This window comes from Chrysemys picta, unplaced genomic scaffold, assembly GCF_011386835.1.
Source record: "Chrysemys picta bellii isolate R12L10 unplaced genomic scaffold, ASM1138683v2 scaf1, whole genome shotgun sequence".
NCBI lineage: Eukaryota > Metazoa > Chordata > Testudines > Emydidae > Chrysemys > Chrysemys picta.
The window spans coordinates 1,498,708-1,514,220 of record NW_027052708.1 but is presented as its reverse complement, the minus strand read 5'-3'; the positions used below and the strand labels follow the sequence as shown (position 1 = coordinate 1,514,220).

At 43.1% G+C, this 15,513-nt stretch overlaps 1 protein-coding gene across 1 annotated transcript in view; it reads right to left on the bottom strand.

Annotated features, from left to right (window-relative positions):
* Nucleotides 1-14,930, bottom strand: part of LOC135977476 (scavenger receptor cysteine-rich type 1 protein M130-like) — a 32,133-nt gene extending 17,203 nt beyond the window's left edge. Inside the window, exons 1-5 of the mRNA XM_065578732.1 lie at nucleotides 14,927-14,930; nucleotides 13,783-14,097; nucleotides 13,227-13,541; nucleotides 8,565-8,882; nucleotides 500-811 (exon numbers count right to left, since the gene is read on the bottom strand). Of these exons, the coding sequence (XP_065434804.1) occupies nucleotides 500-811; nucleotides 8,565-8,882; nucleotides 13,227-13,541; nucleotides 13,783-14,097; nucleotides 14,927-14,930 (1,264 nt within the window). The remainder of the gene's footprint in view (nucleotides 1-499; nucleotides 812-8,564; nucleotides 8,883-13,226; nucleotides 13,542-13,782; nucleotides 14,098-14,926) is intronic.
* Nucleotides 14,931-15,513: the final 583 nt, after the last annotated feature.

Sequence of the window (15,513 nt, the reverse complement as noted above, 5' to 3'; positions counted from 1 at the left end):
AATTTACTGGCTTGATGCAGGAATTACTGGCTGATATTTTATGGCCTGTGATATGCAGGAGGTCAGATTAGAAGATCCTAACAGTCTCTTCAGCCTTTAAAATCTGTGATTCCGTGACTTCACTGGGTAATGGATAAGGCCCTAATTGTGGTTGCGGTGAAATGTATGTCTTTGTAATAGTGATGTCCATGTTTGTTATTAACAGGCCACATTACTATTTCTAGAACTTCAGATACCGAAAAGAAGTTTGTACAATTGCTAAGAATGTTATATAGCTATAGATATAGATTGTATTTGATAAAAAGATCAAGTGAAAAGTAAAAAAAAAAAACAATTATATCAAACACATTTATGTATAATGTATATAAATGTGTATGTATTTGATAAAAAGATCTAGTGAAAAGTAACAAAATATAATATAATAATAATTACATCAAAATCTTTCAGTGAGTTAGACCTGACTGTTATATATACACACACATTCATGTTTGCTATTTACCTTCACAAGCAATATGGGTTTCTTCTACTCTGTTACACGATTGTTGTTTCCAAGGGTCTGACGGGCATTGCCAAAGGGAGGTGTGCTGCTTCTCGCACCGAACACCATCCACCCAGGTGGGGCCAGAGCCGCGTCCATGTGTAAACTCTTTCAAATGTGTCCCTCTGTCTCCACAGTCCAAGTGTTTGCATATAAGTGCCACGGTGATGGCATCCATAGGACTGCTGCAAACACTGCCCCAAGTCCCACTGTAGAAAACCTCCAGTCGCCCAGCACAGTCACTGCCACTCACCAGTCTCAGATCCGTGAATTCTAGGAGGAAAGGCAGAAGTTGGGTGTGAAGGTTTCTGATTCTGAAGCACACAGGGGGGTTAAAGGTTGAAATCCCAGAGATTGCTAACAATCCTGCCCATTCTTCTCCAGAAGAATCAGAGACATTCTTCTAGAGACCAGTGACAGGCCCACAAGCAATGAAATTATTATTTAAAAGACACCATTTACCAACAGTTGCAAACAGTGGTACCCAAGATTCAGAAATCAATGTGACATTTGCAGTACCCCTTGGTATTAACTGTTGGCAATGCTGACTTTTTAATGGTGACCACTGCAAGTGGGTAGGTAGTGGGGAGAGTGAGAGAGAGAAAGGAAAAAGGAGATAAACTTTCTGACATCCTCAGCTCACTCCTCAGACACCCATGTACTTCATTAAGTCCCCTGATTATCAGACTCATGGGAGCATTCCCAGACCAGACCTGAGCAGAGAACTCCCACATCCTCTTTGTGTCTGCAGTTATGGTGGCCCCATCCCCCGGAAGGACAGTCCCAGAGATTGGATTCGTTCCCAGAGCAGTTCACATCATCCAGCCAGATCTGCCCGGATCCTTGCCCATAATGAGCAGAGACAGTTGCATTGATGGCGTGTCCACATCCAAGTTGTTTGCAAACGACATTGGAGTCTGACAGATCCCAGGAATCATCACAGACTGTCCCCCAGCTGCCATTGTAATAAATCTCCACTCTCCCGGCACAGCGACCTGCCCCATTCACCAGTCTGATCCGCCTGCTCCCTGCAGGGATAGATCCCAGCTGTTAATGTGCAATATAATGATAACTAAACAGCTTCCATGCAAATCAATGATGATGCTACAATGGCTGAGATACTGAAAAATGTGTGTCTTTAACAAGAAACATGAAGAGAAGAAGTCAGTAGAATTAGGAAATGCTGAGGACTTTGTGAAGAAACTTCTGATAAAAAGCATTTAAAGGGACTGGACCTAACCCTGAACCCTTAGTCATCTGAGTCATCCTTATGGGACAGCTTCTGTAAGTAAGAACTACTAGTGAAGCTAAAGCTTTGCAGAATCAGCTCCTACTTGGAAAACTTGAACATTTTCAAACAGGTCTTCAATAAGCATTTTAAGAATGTTCAGGAAATTTCAGATTAACAAATTTACCCCAAATTCCAATTTTCTTTTACATTGTTACAGAGTTGGAAGGTTCCAGAAGCTTGGAGAAAATCAGACTTGTTGGGACCCATTTATTTTCCAAATAAAGGAAGAAAGGCAGGTGAATACATGTACCTACGGTAAAGTCTAATAGACTTAGGGCTCTATTCTAATGCTGCTGGAGTCAACAGCAGAGCTCTCCCTGCCCTAATGGGAGCAGGAATGGGCCCTTACTGTGCCGTAGTTACCCTGTAACTGGAATGGGCATGAACAATTATTTCAGTGCAGTAACAGTACAGTTCACGATATAGGTGTTTATTTAAAAAACCTGTTATTTGAAGAAAACCATTGTTTATTTAAACCCTCCCCAGAAAAGAACCATAAGAACACAAGAGCTGCCAGCCTTGTCTGGGTCAGACCAGAATCCTGTCTCCAAAAGTGGCCTTTGCCAGAGCTTCCGGGGGAGTGTACAGAAGAGGGCAATTATGGAGTGACTTACCCCGGTCCTCCGCTCTTGGCTTCTGGCAGTCAGAGGCTTAGAGTTGCTCTGAGCATGAGGTTGTGTCCCTGATCATCTTAGCTAATAACCATTGATGGACCTATCCTCCAGGAATTTATCCAGGTTTGTCTGAACCTATTTATACTTTTCTCCATCACAACATCCCATGGCAATGAGTTCCATGGGTAGGCTGTGCATTGTGTGAAAAAGTTCTTCCTCTTGTTTGTATTAAACCTGCTGCTTATTAATTTCATCAGGTGACACCTGGGTTTCGTATTGTGCTAATGGGTAAATAACACTTCTCAGCCGACAGGTGCGGAGGAGCATGTGGACATTCCTTAGGGGAGGATCTATTAATAGAGAATCTCTATGTCCTAGTGAGGACGAGAGGAAGGAAAATGATCAAATACAGGCATGGTCTGATGAGAAACAGTCAAATAAAAAAGAGTCCCATTTAATTATGTCGTGTAATGGCAGACATCTAAAAGGAGACAAGTTTTTTAAATGCTTATATTCCAGTGCTAGAAGTCTAAATAATAAAATGGGTGAATTAGAGTGCCTTGTATTAAATGAAGATATTGATATAATAAGCATCACAGCAACTTGGTGGAATGAGGATAATCAATGGGATACAGGAATACCAGGGTACAAAATATATCAGAAGGACAGAACAGGTCATGCTGGTGGGGGAGTGGCATTATATGTGAAAGAAAATGTAGAATCAAATCAAGTAAAAATGGTAAATGAATCAAACTGTACCATAGAATATCTATGGATAGAAATTCCATGCTCTAATAATAAGAATATAGCAGTAGGGATATATTACCGACCACCGGACCAGGATGGTGATAGTGACTGTGAAATGCTCAGGGAGATTAGAGAGGCTATTAAAATAAAAAACTCAATAAAAATAATGGGGAATTTCAATTATCCCCATATTTACTGGGTACATGTCACCTCTGGACAGGATAGAGAGATAAAGTTTCTTGACACCTTCAATGACTGCTTCTTGGAGCAGCTGGTCCTGGAACCCACCAGAGGAGAGGCAATTCTTGATTTAGTCCTAAGTGGAGCACAGGATCTGGTCCAAGAGGTGAATATAGCTGGACAACTTGGTAATAGTGACCATAATATAGTTAAATTTAATATCCCTGTGGCAGGAAAAACACCACAGCAGCCTAACACTGTAACATTTAATTTCAGAAAGGGGAACTACACAAAAATGAGGGGGTTAGTTAAACAGAAATTAAAGGGTATAGTGCCAAAAGTGAAATCTCTGCAAGCTGCATGGAAACTTTTTAAAGACATCATAATAGAGGCTCAACTTAAATATATACCCCAAATTAAAAAACATAGTAAGAGAACCAAAAAAGAGCCACCGTGGCTAACCAACAAAGTAAAGGAAGCAGTGAGAGGCAAAAAGTCATCCTCTAAAAAGTGGAAGTTAAATCCTAGTACGGAAAATAGAAAGGAGCATAAACACTGGCAAATGAAGTGTAAAAATACAATTATGAAGGCCAAAAAAGAATGTAAGAAACAGTTAGCTAAAGTCTCAAAAAGTAATAGCAAATTTTTTTAAGTACATCAGACACAGGAAGCCTGCTAAACCACCAGTGGGGCCACTGGATGATTGAGGTGCTAAAGTAGCACTCAAGGACGATAAGGCCATTGTGGAGAAACTAAATGAATTCTTTGCATCGGTCTTCATGGCTGAGGATGTGAGGGAGATTCCCAAACCTGAGACATTCTTTTTAGATGACAGATCTGAGGAATTGTCCCAGATTGAGGTATCCTTAGAGGAGGTTTTGGAACAAATTGATAAATTAAACAGCAATAAGTCACCAGGACCAGATGGTATTCACCCAAGAGTTCTGAAGGAACTCAAATGTGAGATTGCAGAACTACTAACTGTACTCTGTAACTTATCATTTAAATCAGCTTCTGTACCAGATGACCGGAGGATAGCTAATGTGACGCCAATTTTTAAAAAGGGCTCCAGAGGTGATCCCAGCAATTACAGGCCTGTAAGCCTGACTTTAGTACCTGGAAAACTGGTAGAAATTATAATAAAGAACAATATTGTCACATATAGATGAACATAATTTGTTGAGGAAGAGTCAACATGGTTTTAGTAAAGGGAAACCATGCCTCACCAATCTACTAAAATTCTTTGAGGGGGTCAACAAGCATGTGGACCAAGAGGATCCAGTGGATATAGTGTACTTAGATTTTCAGAAAGCCTTTGACAAGGTCCCTCACCAAGGCTCTTAAGCAAAGTAAGCTGCCACAGGATAATAGGAAAGGTACTCTCATGGATTAGTAACTGGTTAAAAGATAGGAAACAAAGGATAGGTATAAATGATCAGTTTTCAGAATGGAAAGAGGTAAATAGTGGTGTCCCCCCAGGGATCTGTACTGGGAACAGTCTTATTCAACATATTCAAAAATGATCTGGAAAAAGGGGTAAACAATGAGGTGGCAAAATTTGCAGATGATACACAATTACTAAAGATAGTTAAGACCCAGGCAGACTGCAAAGAGCTACAAAAGGATCTCTCAAAACTGGGTAACTGGGCAACAAAATGGCAGATGAAATTCAATGTTGATAAATGCAAAATAATGCACATTGGAAAACATAATCCCAACCATATGTATAAAATGAAGGGGTCTAAATTAGCTGTTACCATTCAAAAAAGAGATCTTGGAGTCATTGTGGATAGTTCTTTGAAAACATCCACTCAATGTGCAGCGGCAGTCAAAAAAGATAACAAAATGCTGGGAATAATTAAGAAAGGGATAGATAATAGTACAAAAAATATCATGTTCCATCTATATAAATCCATGGTATGCCCACATCTTGAATACTGTGTGCAGATGTTGTCGCCCCATCTCAAAAAAGATATATTGGAATTGGAAAAGGTTCAGAAAAGGGCAACAAAAATGATTAGGGGTATGGAACGGCTTCCAGATGAGGAGATATTAATAAGACTGGGAGTTTTCGGCTTGGAAAAGAGATGGCTAAGGGGAGATATGACAGAGGTCCATAAAATCATGACTGCTGTAAAGAAAGTAGATGAGGAAGTGTTCTTTACTACTTCTCATAACACAAGAAGTAGGGATCACTAAATGAAATTAATAAGCAGCAGGTTTAAAACAAATAAAAGGAAGTATTTCTTCACACAATGCACAGTCAACCTGTGTAACTTCTTGCCAGAGGATGTTGTGAAGGCCAAGACCATAACAGGGTTAAAAAAAGAACTAGATAAATTCATGGAGGATAGGTCCATTGATGGCTATTAGCCAGGATGGGTAGAAATGGTGTCCCTAGCCACTCTTTTCCAGAAGCTGGGAATGGGCGACAGGGGATAGATCAGTTGATGATTACCTGTTCTTTTCATTCCATCTGGGGCACCTGGCACTGGCCACTGTCGGAATACAAGATACTGGGCTAAATGGATCTTTGGTCTGACCCAGTAGGGCCGTTCTTATGTTCTTATGTTACTCACTTTTTCCACACCGTTCATTATTTTATAGACCTCTATCATATCACCCAATGCATCTCTTTTCTAAGCTAGACAGCCCTAATCTTTTTAGTCTCTCCTTGGACAGAAGCTATTCTGTACCCTTCAAAATCCTTGTTGCCCTTCTCAGTACCACTATATCCTTTCTGAGGTGGGGTGACAAGAACTTGACACAGTATTCAAGGTATGGGTGGACCTAAGATTTACATAGAGCATTGTGATATTTTCTGTCTAATTTTCTATCCGTTTCCTAATAGTTTCTAATATACTGTTAGCCCTTTTGATCATTGCTGAAGGCAGGGGGCTGGACTCAATAACCTTTTGGGGTCCCTTCCAGTTCTATGAGATAGGTATATCTCCATATATTTACCACAGTAAGTAGTTCTGCAATTTCATATTTGAGATCCTTCAGGACACTTGGGTGAATAATGTCTGGACCTGGTGACTTATTACTGTTAAGTTTATCAATTTATCTAAAATATTGTCTCATTACATGTCAGTTTTGACAGTACTTTAGATTTGTCACCCAAAACGATAGCTCTGATGTGGGGATCTCCCCCACATATTCTGCAGTGAAGGCTGATGCAAAGAATTCCTTTAGCTTCTTAAAATGGCCTTGTCTTCCTTGAGTGGTCCTTTAAAACCTTTGTCATTTAGTGGCCCCACAGTCTGTTTGGCAGGCTTCCTACTTCTCAGGTACTTAAAACATTTTTTACAAGTAGTTTTTGTGTCTTTAGCAATCTGTTACAATAGTGATGTACAGTCAATAGCAATAAAAATATCATCATAGAATCCTCAATTCCTTTTTCTTTTCAGTGAAGCAAAATTACAGTATGTACCCTTAAGATTAGGACATAACAATACCACTTTATAACAATAACTTTTACTTAATTGCCAAGAGAAATATGGTTATATATGACTTCATTTTCCTGTTAATAATAAGAAGAATCTATTTCTGATATGGCACAGTTCATTGGTAGGTCTCAAAGCACTCTACAAAGGAGGTCCGTGTCATTATCCCCATGTTACAAATGGGGAAACTGCGGCATATTGGGGTGAATGACTTGTTGGAGATCACCAGCAGACGAGTGGCAGAGCTGGGAGGAGACCCCAAGTCTCCTGAGTCCTGTTCCAGTGCTCTATGAAATAGGCCACATTGCCTCCCCCTCTTTTCTTTTTTGATTCTGGACACCCCATTATTGAAGAGTTTAAGATTAAGAAGCCACTGTATTTACTGACCTGCTCAGAAAATTCTCTCTTCTGGCCAACAAATGTTTGGATGGAAATCAATATTTTTCATTGTAAGAATTTTCCATTATTATTAAAAAAAACAAAAACACCTGATTCTTTTTATGGCAAAGGTGGAGGAAATGTAGAGGGCAGAATAGAGGTTATTGCTGTGTACCCCAAACTTTGATTCATGCATGTGGGGTAGGGTAGATGTTACTGCTGTGTACCCTGAACTGTGATTTATGGATTTGACTTTTAAGCTGGTGTCACAGTGTCAGCGGGAACAGGCAGCTCTGTCCCACAAGTGGGTATTGTCAGAAGACCAGTGGCTGCCAGCCATTAAAGCTGGATGGGGCTGCTTGCGGGACAATGGAGCAATCATTATGGGGATGTTCTCCTAGATGGCCTGGCTGGCCAACCGGGAAAACTAGTCTAAGGCAGAAGGAAGATTTCACCTGGCCCTGTAACACAGACCACTGAGCAATATGGTAATTGAGCCCAGACACACACAGGGCGGGTGGGGACTTCCAGAAAAAGCAACTTCACAGAGAAAGGGGAACAGAGTGAGGCAGACAAACTGCGCCCCAGCTGGGTCTCACGAGCACCTTGGTTCTTACAAGAACACAGGCTCATTCTGTTCTTTCTCTGTTACTCCCCAGGGAAGCCCAGCTCACTTAATTTGCAGGGAAGCAGAGATTAGATGAGCTGCAACACAAGTATGGGGTGTTTCTTTGTTTTAAACCCCCTATTGCACTAATATGTTGTTCCAGCTGCTGAATAAATTGCTTTGTTCTGAGTACGCTGTAGGTCACTATCACGGGACACAAGTTCCCCAGGGGAAGAAATGCTGGTGCCTGAAACCCAGTCAGACCTGCAGGGGGCTAAACGGTTGGTTTGCACAGGATAGTGTAACCAGGCCAGGCCTGACAGAGGAAGAATCTCAAGATTCCACCCCAAGACAGGCCAGGGCAAGTGGGCCAAGGTCTGATGTGGGTGCACTCAGAGACACCAGAAAGGGGAGAGAGGTGCAGCTAACCCTGTAACCATGACAATGTTCAGTGAAAATAAAGAAATGTTTTATGAAAACTTACTTAACATGGAAACAGTTTTACATCTGAAAAAGGTTTGATTAAAAACGCAAGACAGACAGCGAGGTTGCTGCAGTGCATTAATCTATTCTGTGGCTGTGCTTTTCTCTGAACGCAATACTATATTTTTACAATAAATGGGTCACAGTTTGAACCACAGATCCACATATTTTCAAGATCTGATGAGATCACAGCACAAGGTGAGGTGTTTACAGGTCATAGGATGGATCGTGTTCCAATTGAACAAGGACAGGAAGTTTGCAAGATGTCATAGTAAATCACCTGAGCAAACGACGCCGACATCCTCAGCAATTCCTGGCTGCTCTGCCTCAGATGTGGAGATGATGCAGAGCGTCAGATTAATCTCGTTTCCTGCACACTGGACACTTCTCAGCCCCACAGGGCCCGTTCCTTGCTCAGACTTAGGGAGGTTATAAGCTTTCTCAGCGACTCCGCACTGGAGCTGCCTGCACACCACGCTGGCATCGTCCATGTCCCACTGGTCATCCAGCACTCTGCCCCACACACCATGGAGGAAAATCTCAACTCTCCCATCGCACCGGCTCTCTCCATTCAACAGTCTGAGTGATTCAGGATGACCTGGGCTCAGGAGAGATGGGAAATACACTGAATAATACTCCCTGTTATACACTAGAAATAATGCATACTATGCAAGAAATTATGGAAAGTTTCTAACTAAGAGGGTATTAACACAGTGATTGATGTGTATCACAGGGTTAAAAGGAGTAACCTCTGCAGAAGGTCTTATTTTTTTTTAATCTCTAAGTGCAGGGTGCTCTAAGGATTGTAACACCCAACTGGCCAGAGGGGCTTGTTAGCATATCCTGAGAGATGCTAGGCTCTTAGCTACGCTCTATTTTTAGTCTGCCAATCCCCTTGAGCTGGGAATTACATGCCCAGCATGGAGTGTAGACGTACCTGTGGCCCAGGGAGTTCCCCAGTGCCAACCCTCAGAGCGCACTCCATACCACAACTCTCTTCTGGCCTGACACGCTCATTGCCCCAGCTCACAGGAGTTGAAATCTGCATCTAAAAGGTGTTGTGTAAGGTGTCATGCAAACTGCTATCATGTTGGTCATTAATATTGTTGTGTGGTGCATGAACAGGTGAGTTTTAAAGAATGATAGACATGTGCCTAAGCCCAACTGTCCTAAACAAAGGGCTGTTGTTTCGCTGGCTTGACTGTGTCTCCACTGTAAATTAATTAAGTTGAAAGCAAAGCAAAGAAAACACCATTTACATGTAAGATAAACAAAGACATCAGGCAAACCAATGTCCTTGAGCTGAAAATGACAAGCCCAGCAAAAAGTGTAGACATACCCGTGGCCCAGGAAGTCCCCTAATGGCAACCCTAACTCCATACCACAACTCTCTTCTGGCCTGACACGCTCATTGCCCCAACTCACAGGTGTCAAAATGTGCATCTAAAAGGTGTTGTGTAAGGCCTTATACAAACTGGTATCTTGCTGGTCATTAATATTGTTGTGCGGTGCATGAATAGGTAGGGTTGTCAACTTTTCAATTGCACAAAACTGAACACCTTTGCCCTGCCCCGGCCCTTCTATGAGACCCGGCCCCACTCACTCCAGTCCCCCTCCCCCCATCGCTCACTCTCCTGCACTCTCACTCACTTTCACTGGGCTGGGGTAGGTGATTGGGGTGTGGGAGGGAGGGAGGGCTCTAGTTGGGGGTGCGGGATCTGGGGTGGGGCTGGGGATGAAGGGTTTGGGGTATGGGATGGAGTCCAAGGCTCAGGTAGGAGATTGGGGTGTGGACTCCAGCAGGGAGTTTGGGTGCAGGAGGGGGCTCAGGACTGGGGTAGGGGGTTGAGGTGCAGGAGGGGATTTGGGGCACAGGCAGGGGGTTGGGGTCTGGAGTCTGGGTTGGAATTAGGGTGTAGAAGGGAGCTCAGGGCTGAGGCAGGGGATTGGGTTGGGGTGGGGGAGAGGGTGAGGTGTGGGAGGGAATTAGGGTGCAGGAGGGAGTTCCGACCAGGGTCAGGAGGTTGGGGTGCAAGTGCAGGTTTAGGGTGCGGGCTCCGGCCAAGCGGCGCTTACCTCAGGTGGCTCCTGATCGGTGAAGCAGTGGAGCTAAGGCAGGCTCCCTTCCTGCCCTGGTTCCGTGCTGCTCCTGGAAGCGGACGACATGTCTGGCACCTAGGCAAAGGCACTGCCAGGTGGCTCTGTGTGGTGTGCACTGCCTGCCTCAGCAGCTCCCATTGGCTGCAGTTCCCGGCCAATGGGAGCTGAAGAGCTGGCACTCGGGGTGGGGGCAGTGAATGGAGCTTCCCTGTCTGCCCCTGCACCTAGGGGCTGCAGGGACATGCCAGCCACTTCTGGGAGCTGCACAGAGCCAGGGCAGGCAGGAAGCCTGCCTTAGCCCTGCTGCACCACCAACCGGACGTTTAACAGCCTGGTCAGTGATGCTGGAGCCGCAGGGTCAAAAACCGGATGCCAGGCAACCCTATGAATGGGTGAGCTTTAAAGAATGATTGTTTCACTGGCTCGACTGTGTCTCCATTGTAAATTAATCAAGGTGAGAGCAAAGACAAATAAATGTCTATTTACATGTAAGGTAAACAAAGCCATCAAGAAAGGAATGGGGGGACGATGACCCCTTAACAATCTTGATGGGGGATGGAGGCTGCACCCCCAGGAAGCCTTCCTGCCTCTTCAAACAGGGTGAATGAACTTTGGGAAGATATGAGCAGAGGCAAAAAGCCATTTTGTTATCCATCACCTCAGGGTCAAAGTGGGAGCAGCGCCCTTTGAGCTCATGCAAAGTGGATCCTCTTAGCCTGGAACCCAAGAGTAGCTGGAACTGACTCTAGGGGAGAAATCTGCTTAGACAGTGTCTGTAACTTGCTGGAGTTAAGTTTTAGTCACTAGAAAGCATGTTTTGTTTTACTTGTTACTATGCCTGTGTCTTCCATTGTTAATTATTCTTCCTTAAATATCTGTTCTTTGTTAATAGACTCACTCTAGTGTTATTACAAAACCACCGCAGTGCTGTGTACGAAACTGAAGGTAAAATCCTGAGCCAAACTAGCAGGCTGGTGTCTCTTTGGAGGCAGCGCACTTGATAGCTTCTGTGAGTACCCAGTGAGAGGGACTGACCGCGGCGGAATGACGGCTCTGGGGAACTCGGGCACTGGGGTTCACTGATGGCTCCCGGTAAGGCGAGGTTTGGACTGGCAGAATCCTGAGGCGTTGCGAGCCGGGCAGGCGAGCTGGTGTGGCAGGGAGCTGACAATAGTTGAGCAGCACAAAGCTCTCACTTGCTGAGGCAGAGCAGTAACCGTGTCTGACAGTTCTGAGTGACCTGAGCAAGGCCTCACATACCCTCACTTTCACCATCTGTAAAATGGAGGTGATAATAATCCCACCTACTGCCCAGGAGCTTTGTGAGGATCAACTAATGTCTGGACAGTACTTTGAACACATCAAGTGCTACAGAATCAGGCCCTGGGGGGGTCTCAGGTTGGTGCACAACCAACCCAAGTTAGTGGAGACTTTGGAAACTTTGGCTTTAATCACCCGAGGTAAAACTTTCAAAAGCGCTTAAGTGACCAGGAGCCTAAGTCCCTTTTGCAAATGGGACTTAGGCAAAGAGATGCTGAAGTCTCCATGGTACTGGGGCTCCTAAGTGACTTATGAAAATGGAAGTTAAGTCCCTAAAACACTTGGTGCTTTTGAAAATGTTACCATGGGCACCATCCACCCAGTGCAGTCAATGATGCAGGAGCTGTGTGGCACAAATAGTATGTGTGCCTGCAATTAGACTGTATCATAATGTATCTGCATAAAGGGGAAGGAGAATTAGCAATGTACAGACAACCTTACTGCTGGTATTTCCTAAATTTTGAGTATTTGACTTTCACTAAATAACATTATCCTTTTCTCTCTCTTTCGCTCTCTCTTTTTTTCTTTCTTTATATGTAAGGTAAATATTAGAGCTGGTTGAAAACCCCAAATTTTTTCCTGTGAAGTATTTCAAATGCAATATTTCAGTTTTTCTCTGGATTTCTGAAGCAGAACCAAGATTTTAACCTTTAAAAACAGAATGAGGATTATTGTTCAGATTCTAACTAAAATGCTGTTTCATTTCAACTTCTGGAAACAAAAATTCAGTTTTCCATTTCCATTTTACAATGTATAGGTTCTCCCCATTTCTCTCCCTTTTTATTTTTTTCCCCAGTTTTTCCCACTGTAAAAACTTTGAATAAAAGTAAAAAAGTATCAGAAAGCAAGAAAAACACTTCTGAACTTTTTTCAACTGGACAGGTGTGTTGTTGTTTTTTTTTAAAGTGAGAGAAAGTGCTCCATTCTTTGTGTTGTGCTACCAAAAATATCCTCAGGAACTCACGTGAGAGAAGGGAAATCCTTATTTTCAGCAGTTTATAGTGCAGCCAAAATGGAAGGAATTTCACTGAAGTAAGGGGAGGCACTTTCCTGGCCCCAGCACTAATCACTTGCCGAATTGCAAAGGCCGGCTGCAAGCAATGAAGGCACAAGGGTTTCTCCAGAAGGTGGAGAGAATATTTTATAATAGAAATTGTGAGGCAACCTCAATATAGGGGGCCGCTCCCTCAGTAACTTCCATAGTAATGATTTGAAGAAGGAAGGGAACAGCGAGTTGGTGACATTTATGACACTCTAAGGACAAATTCTGTCTCTGCTTTACTGCCCTGCATAAGCACATCTTGGCTGCAACTCTTCCTGGAGAATCCAGGGCTTTCCTAGGTCATAACTATTCGTTTGTGATAATATTTATTTTACTTTTACTTGTAATAGATTAATTATTATTATACATGTGTTAGAATCTAGCTCCCCCTCCCCTTGCTGTGCCTTGAGAGGTTCCCCTGCTCTGGGATCAGTGTCACACACTGAGGGGCAGGTGTCATTAATCCAGCATTACACTTACCTGAGCAAACCACACTGGCATCATTGTCGTGAGAGCACTGAGAGGCCCCCAGGGCAGTAAAAGGGCAATGCCATAAATGAGGCTCATTCCCATTACAGTGAAATGTGTCTGGCCAGACAGAGCTATTTCCCTTCCCAAAAAACCCTCCTCCTGGGGCTGATACAACAAATCCGCAGTCGAGCTGATGACAGAGAACGTTGGCATCTGGTAAATCCCAGCGTGAGTCACAGAGGGTTCCCCAGGCACCAAGAACCTGGATCTCCACCCTCCCTGAGCACTTTGAGCTGCCATTCACCAGCCGGAAACCTGTGAGCCCTGGGGAGAAGAGAGAAGGGGTTTAGAGAGGGAGCATTTAAGATACTTTATATTAAATAATAAAGAAAAGGAAAGTCGGGGGATTGAACTATTCCCATTATATTGAATTGTTTAGGTTTTACGAGAAGCTGAGAGCAGCTCTATTATCCCAGCTCCCTACAGAGTGAGATCATTTTATTGCTGCACCCTACTCTAGAATACACAGCACTGGGATTTTAGAGACATTGAGCCAAATTCTTACGTGAGCATATGACGCTGGCATCATTTGCATGTGAGCACGTCTGAATCACAGGTGATATCCTGGGACAGTACACAAGGTGTGTCTCATTCCCGACACATTGGAATTCCTCAGGCCAGATTGGTCCATGTCCTTCTCCGAAGTGAGCTCCTCCTGGGATAGATAGAGCTGTTCCACACTGTAGTCCATTACAGATAACACTGGCAGCTTTGTGATCAAAGTGTGCATCACAGATTGTAGCCCAGGTGTCTCCATGTCTTTCTTCCACACGTCCTGAGCAGGCACTGTCCCCTCCAACCAGCTGGAGCTCAATGTGTCCTAGAAAGCCAATGAAGGATGAAAATTACAAAGTAGCCTTAGGGTGTTAGGTGTTCCCTGCCTTAGAACTTTGTCCAAAAGCCCATCCTGGTGCAGTGGGGCAGTGCAGGCAGCAATTAGAAATAAATAATAAAAAATACAATGTACAACAAATGGGAAGAGGGGAATTCAATAGCAATCAATATACATTAGAAGTTAAAAATGTAGAAAATTGATAAGGGAAGCTAAAGCTAAAGGGGAAAATCCATGTTTGGCAGGGCTAAGAAGAATAATGAGAATTTTTAAAAATATATTAGGAGCGAAAACAAACAAACAAACAAATCCTAACAAAGGTGTAGGCCCATTACAAATGGAGATGGTAAAATAGTTTATAATAATGCAAATAAGGCAGAAGAGTTCAAGAAACATTTCTGGTTTTGGATAGAAGCAGGATGTGTATTCATACTATGTGAAGAGGGTGAACCACTCTGCAGTCTATGGTAACTAAGGAGGATGTTAAACAGTATCTACTAGGGAAAAACTTTTTTTAAAAATCAGCACGCCTGAATAGCTTATAAAATCTTGGAATAAATAGAAATGTAGGACTGGAAGGAACCTCATGAAGTCAGCTAGTCCATCTACACACACCAAGACATGTTTAAGTATACCTAGTCCATCCCTGATAGATGTTTGTCTAACTGGTTCTTAAAAGTCACCAATGACAGGGATTCCACAACTTCCCTTGGTACCTTGTTCCAATACTTAACTATCCTTAGAGTTAGAAAGTTTTTCCTAATATCTGACCTGACTCTCCCTTGCTGCAGTCTAAGTGGATTACTTCTTGTCCTACCCATTGTAGAGAGAGAGCCCAAAGCTGGACACAGTGCTCCAGCTGAGGCCTCACCAGCGCTGAGTACAGCAGGACAATTACCCCCTCTGTCTTACATAGAACAATTCTGTTAAATAAATCCAGAATGATATTTCCTGTTTTCAAAACAGCATCACCCATTTCAGTCTGTGATCCAATATAACCCCAGAACATTTTCTGCAGTACTGCTGCCTAGTCAGTTATTCCCCATTTTGGATTTTTTGCATTTGATTTTTCCTTCCGAAGTCTAGTACTTTGTACTTGTCTTTACTGAATTTTAATTTACTGATTTCAAACCAATTCTCCAATGTATCAAGGTCATTATGAATTCTAATACTCTCATCCAAAGAACTTGTGACCTCTCCCAGGTTTGTGTTATCCACACATTTATGAGTTTATTCTCTACTCCACCATCCAAATCATTAATGAAAATATTGAATAGTACCAGGCCCAGGAGAGTGATGTTATTTATGTATCCATTGGAACACAGTGACCAGAGAGAAAAGTGTTAAAGCAACTAAAAACCAACAAGCATGTGTCTTACCTAATCCTCAGCATTTCCCTCAAAA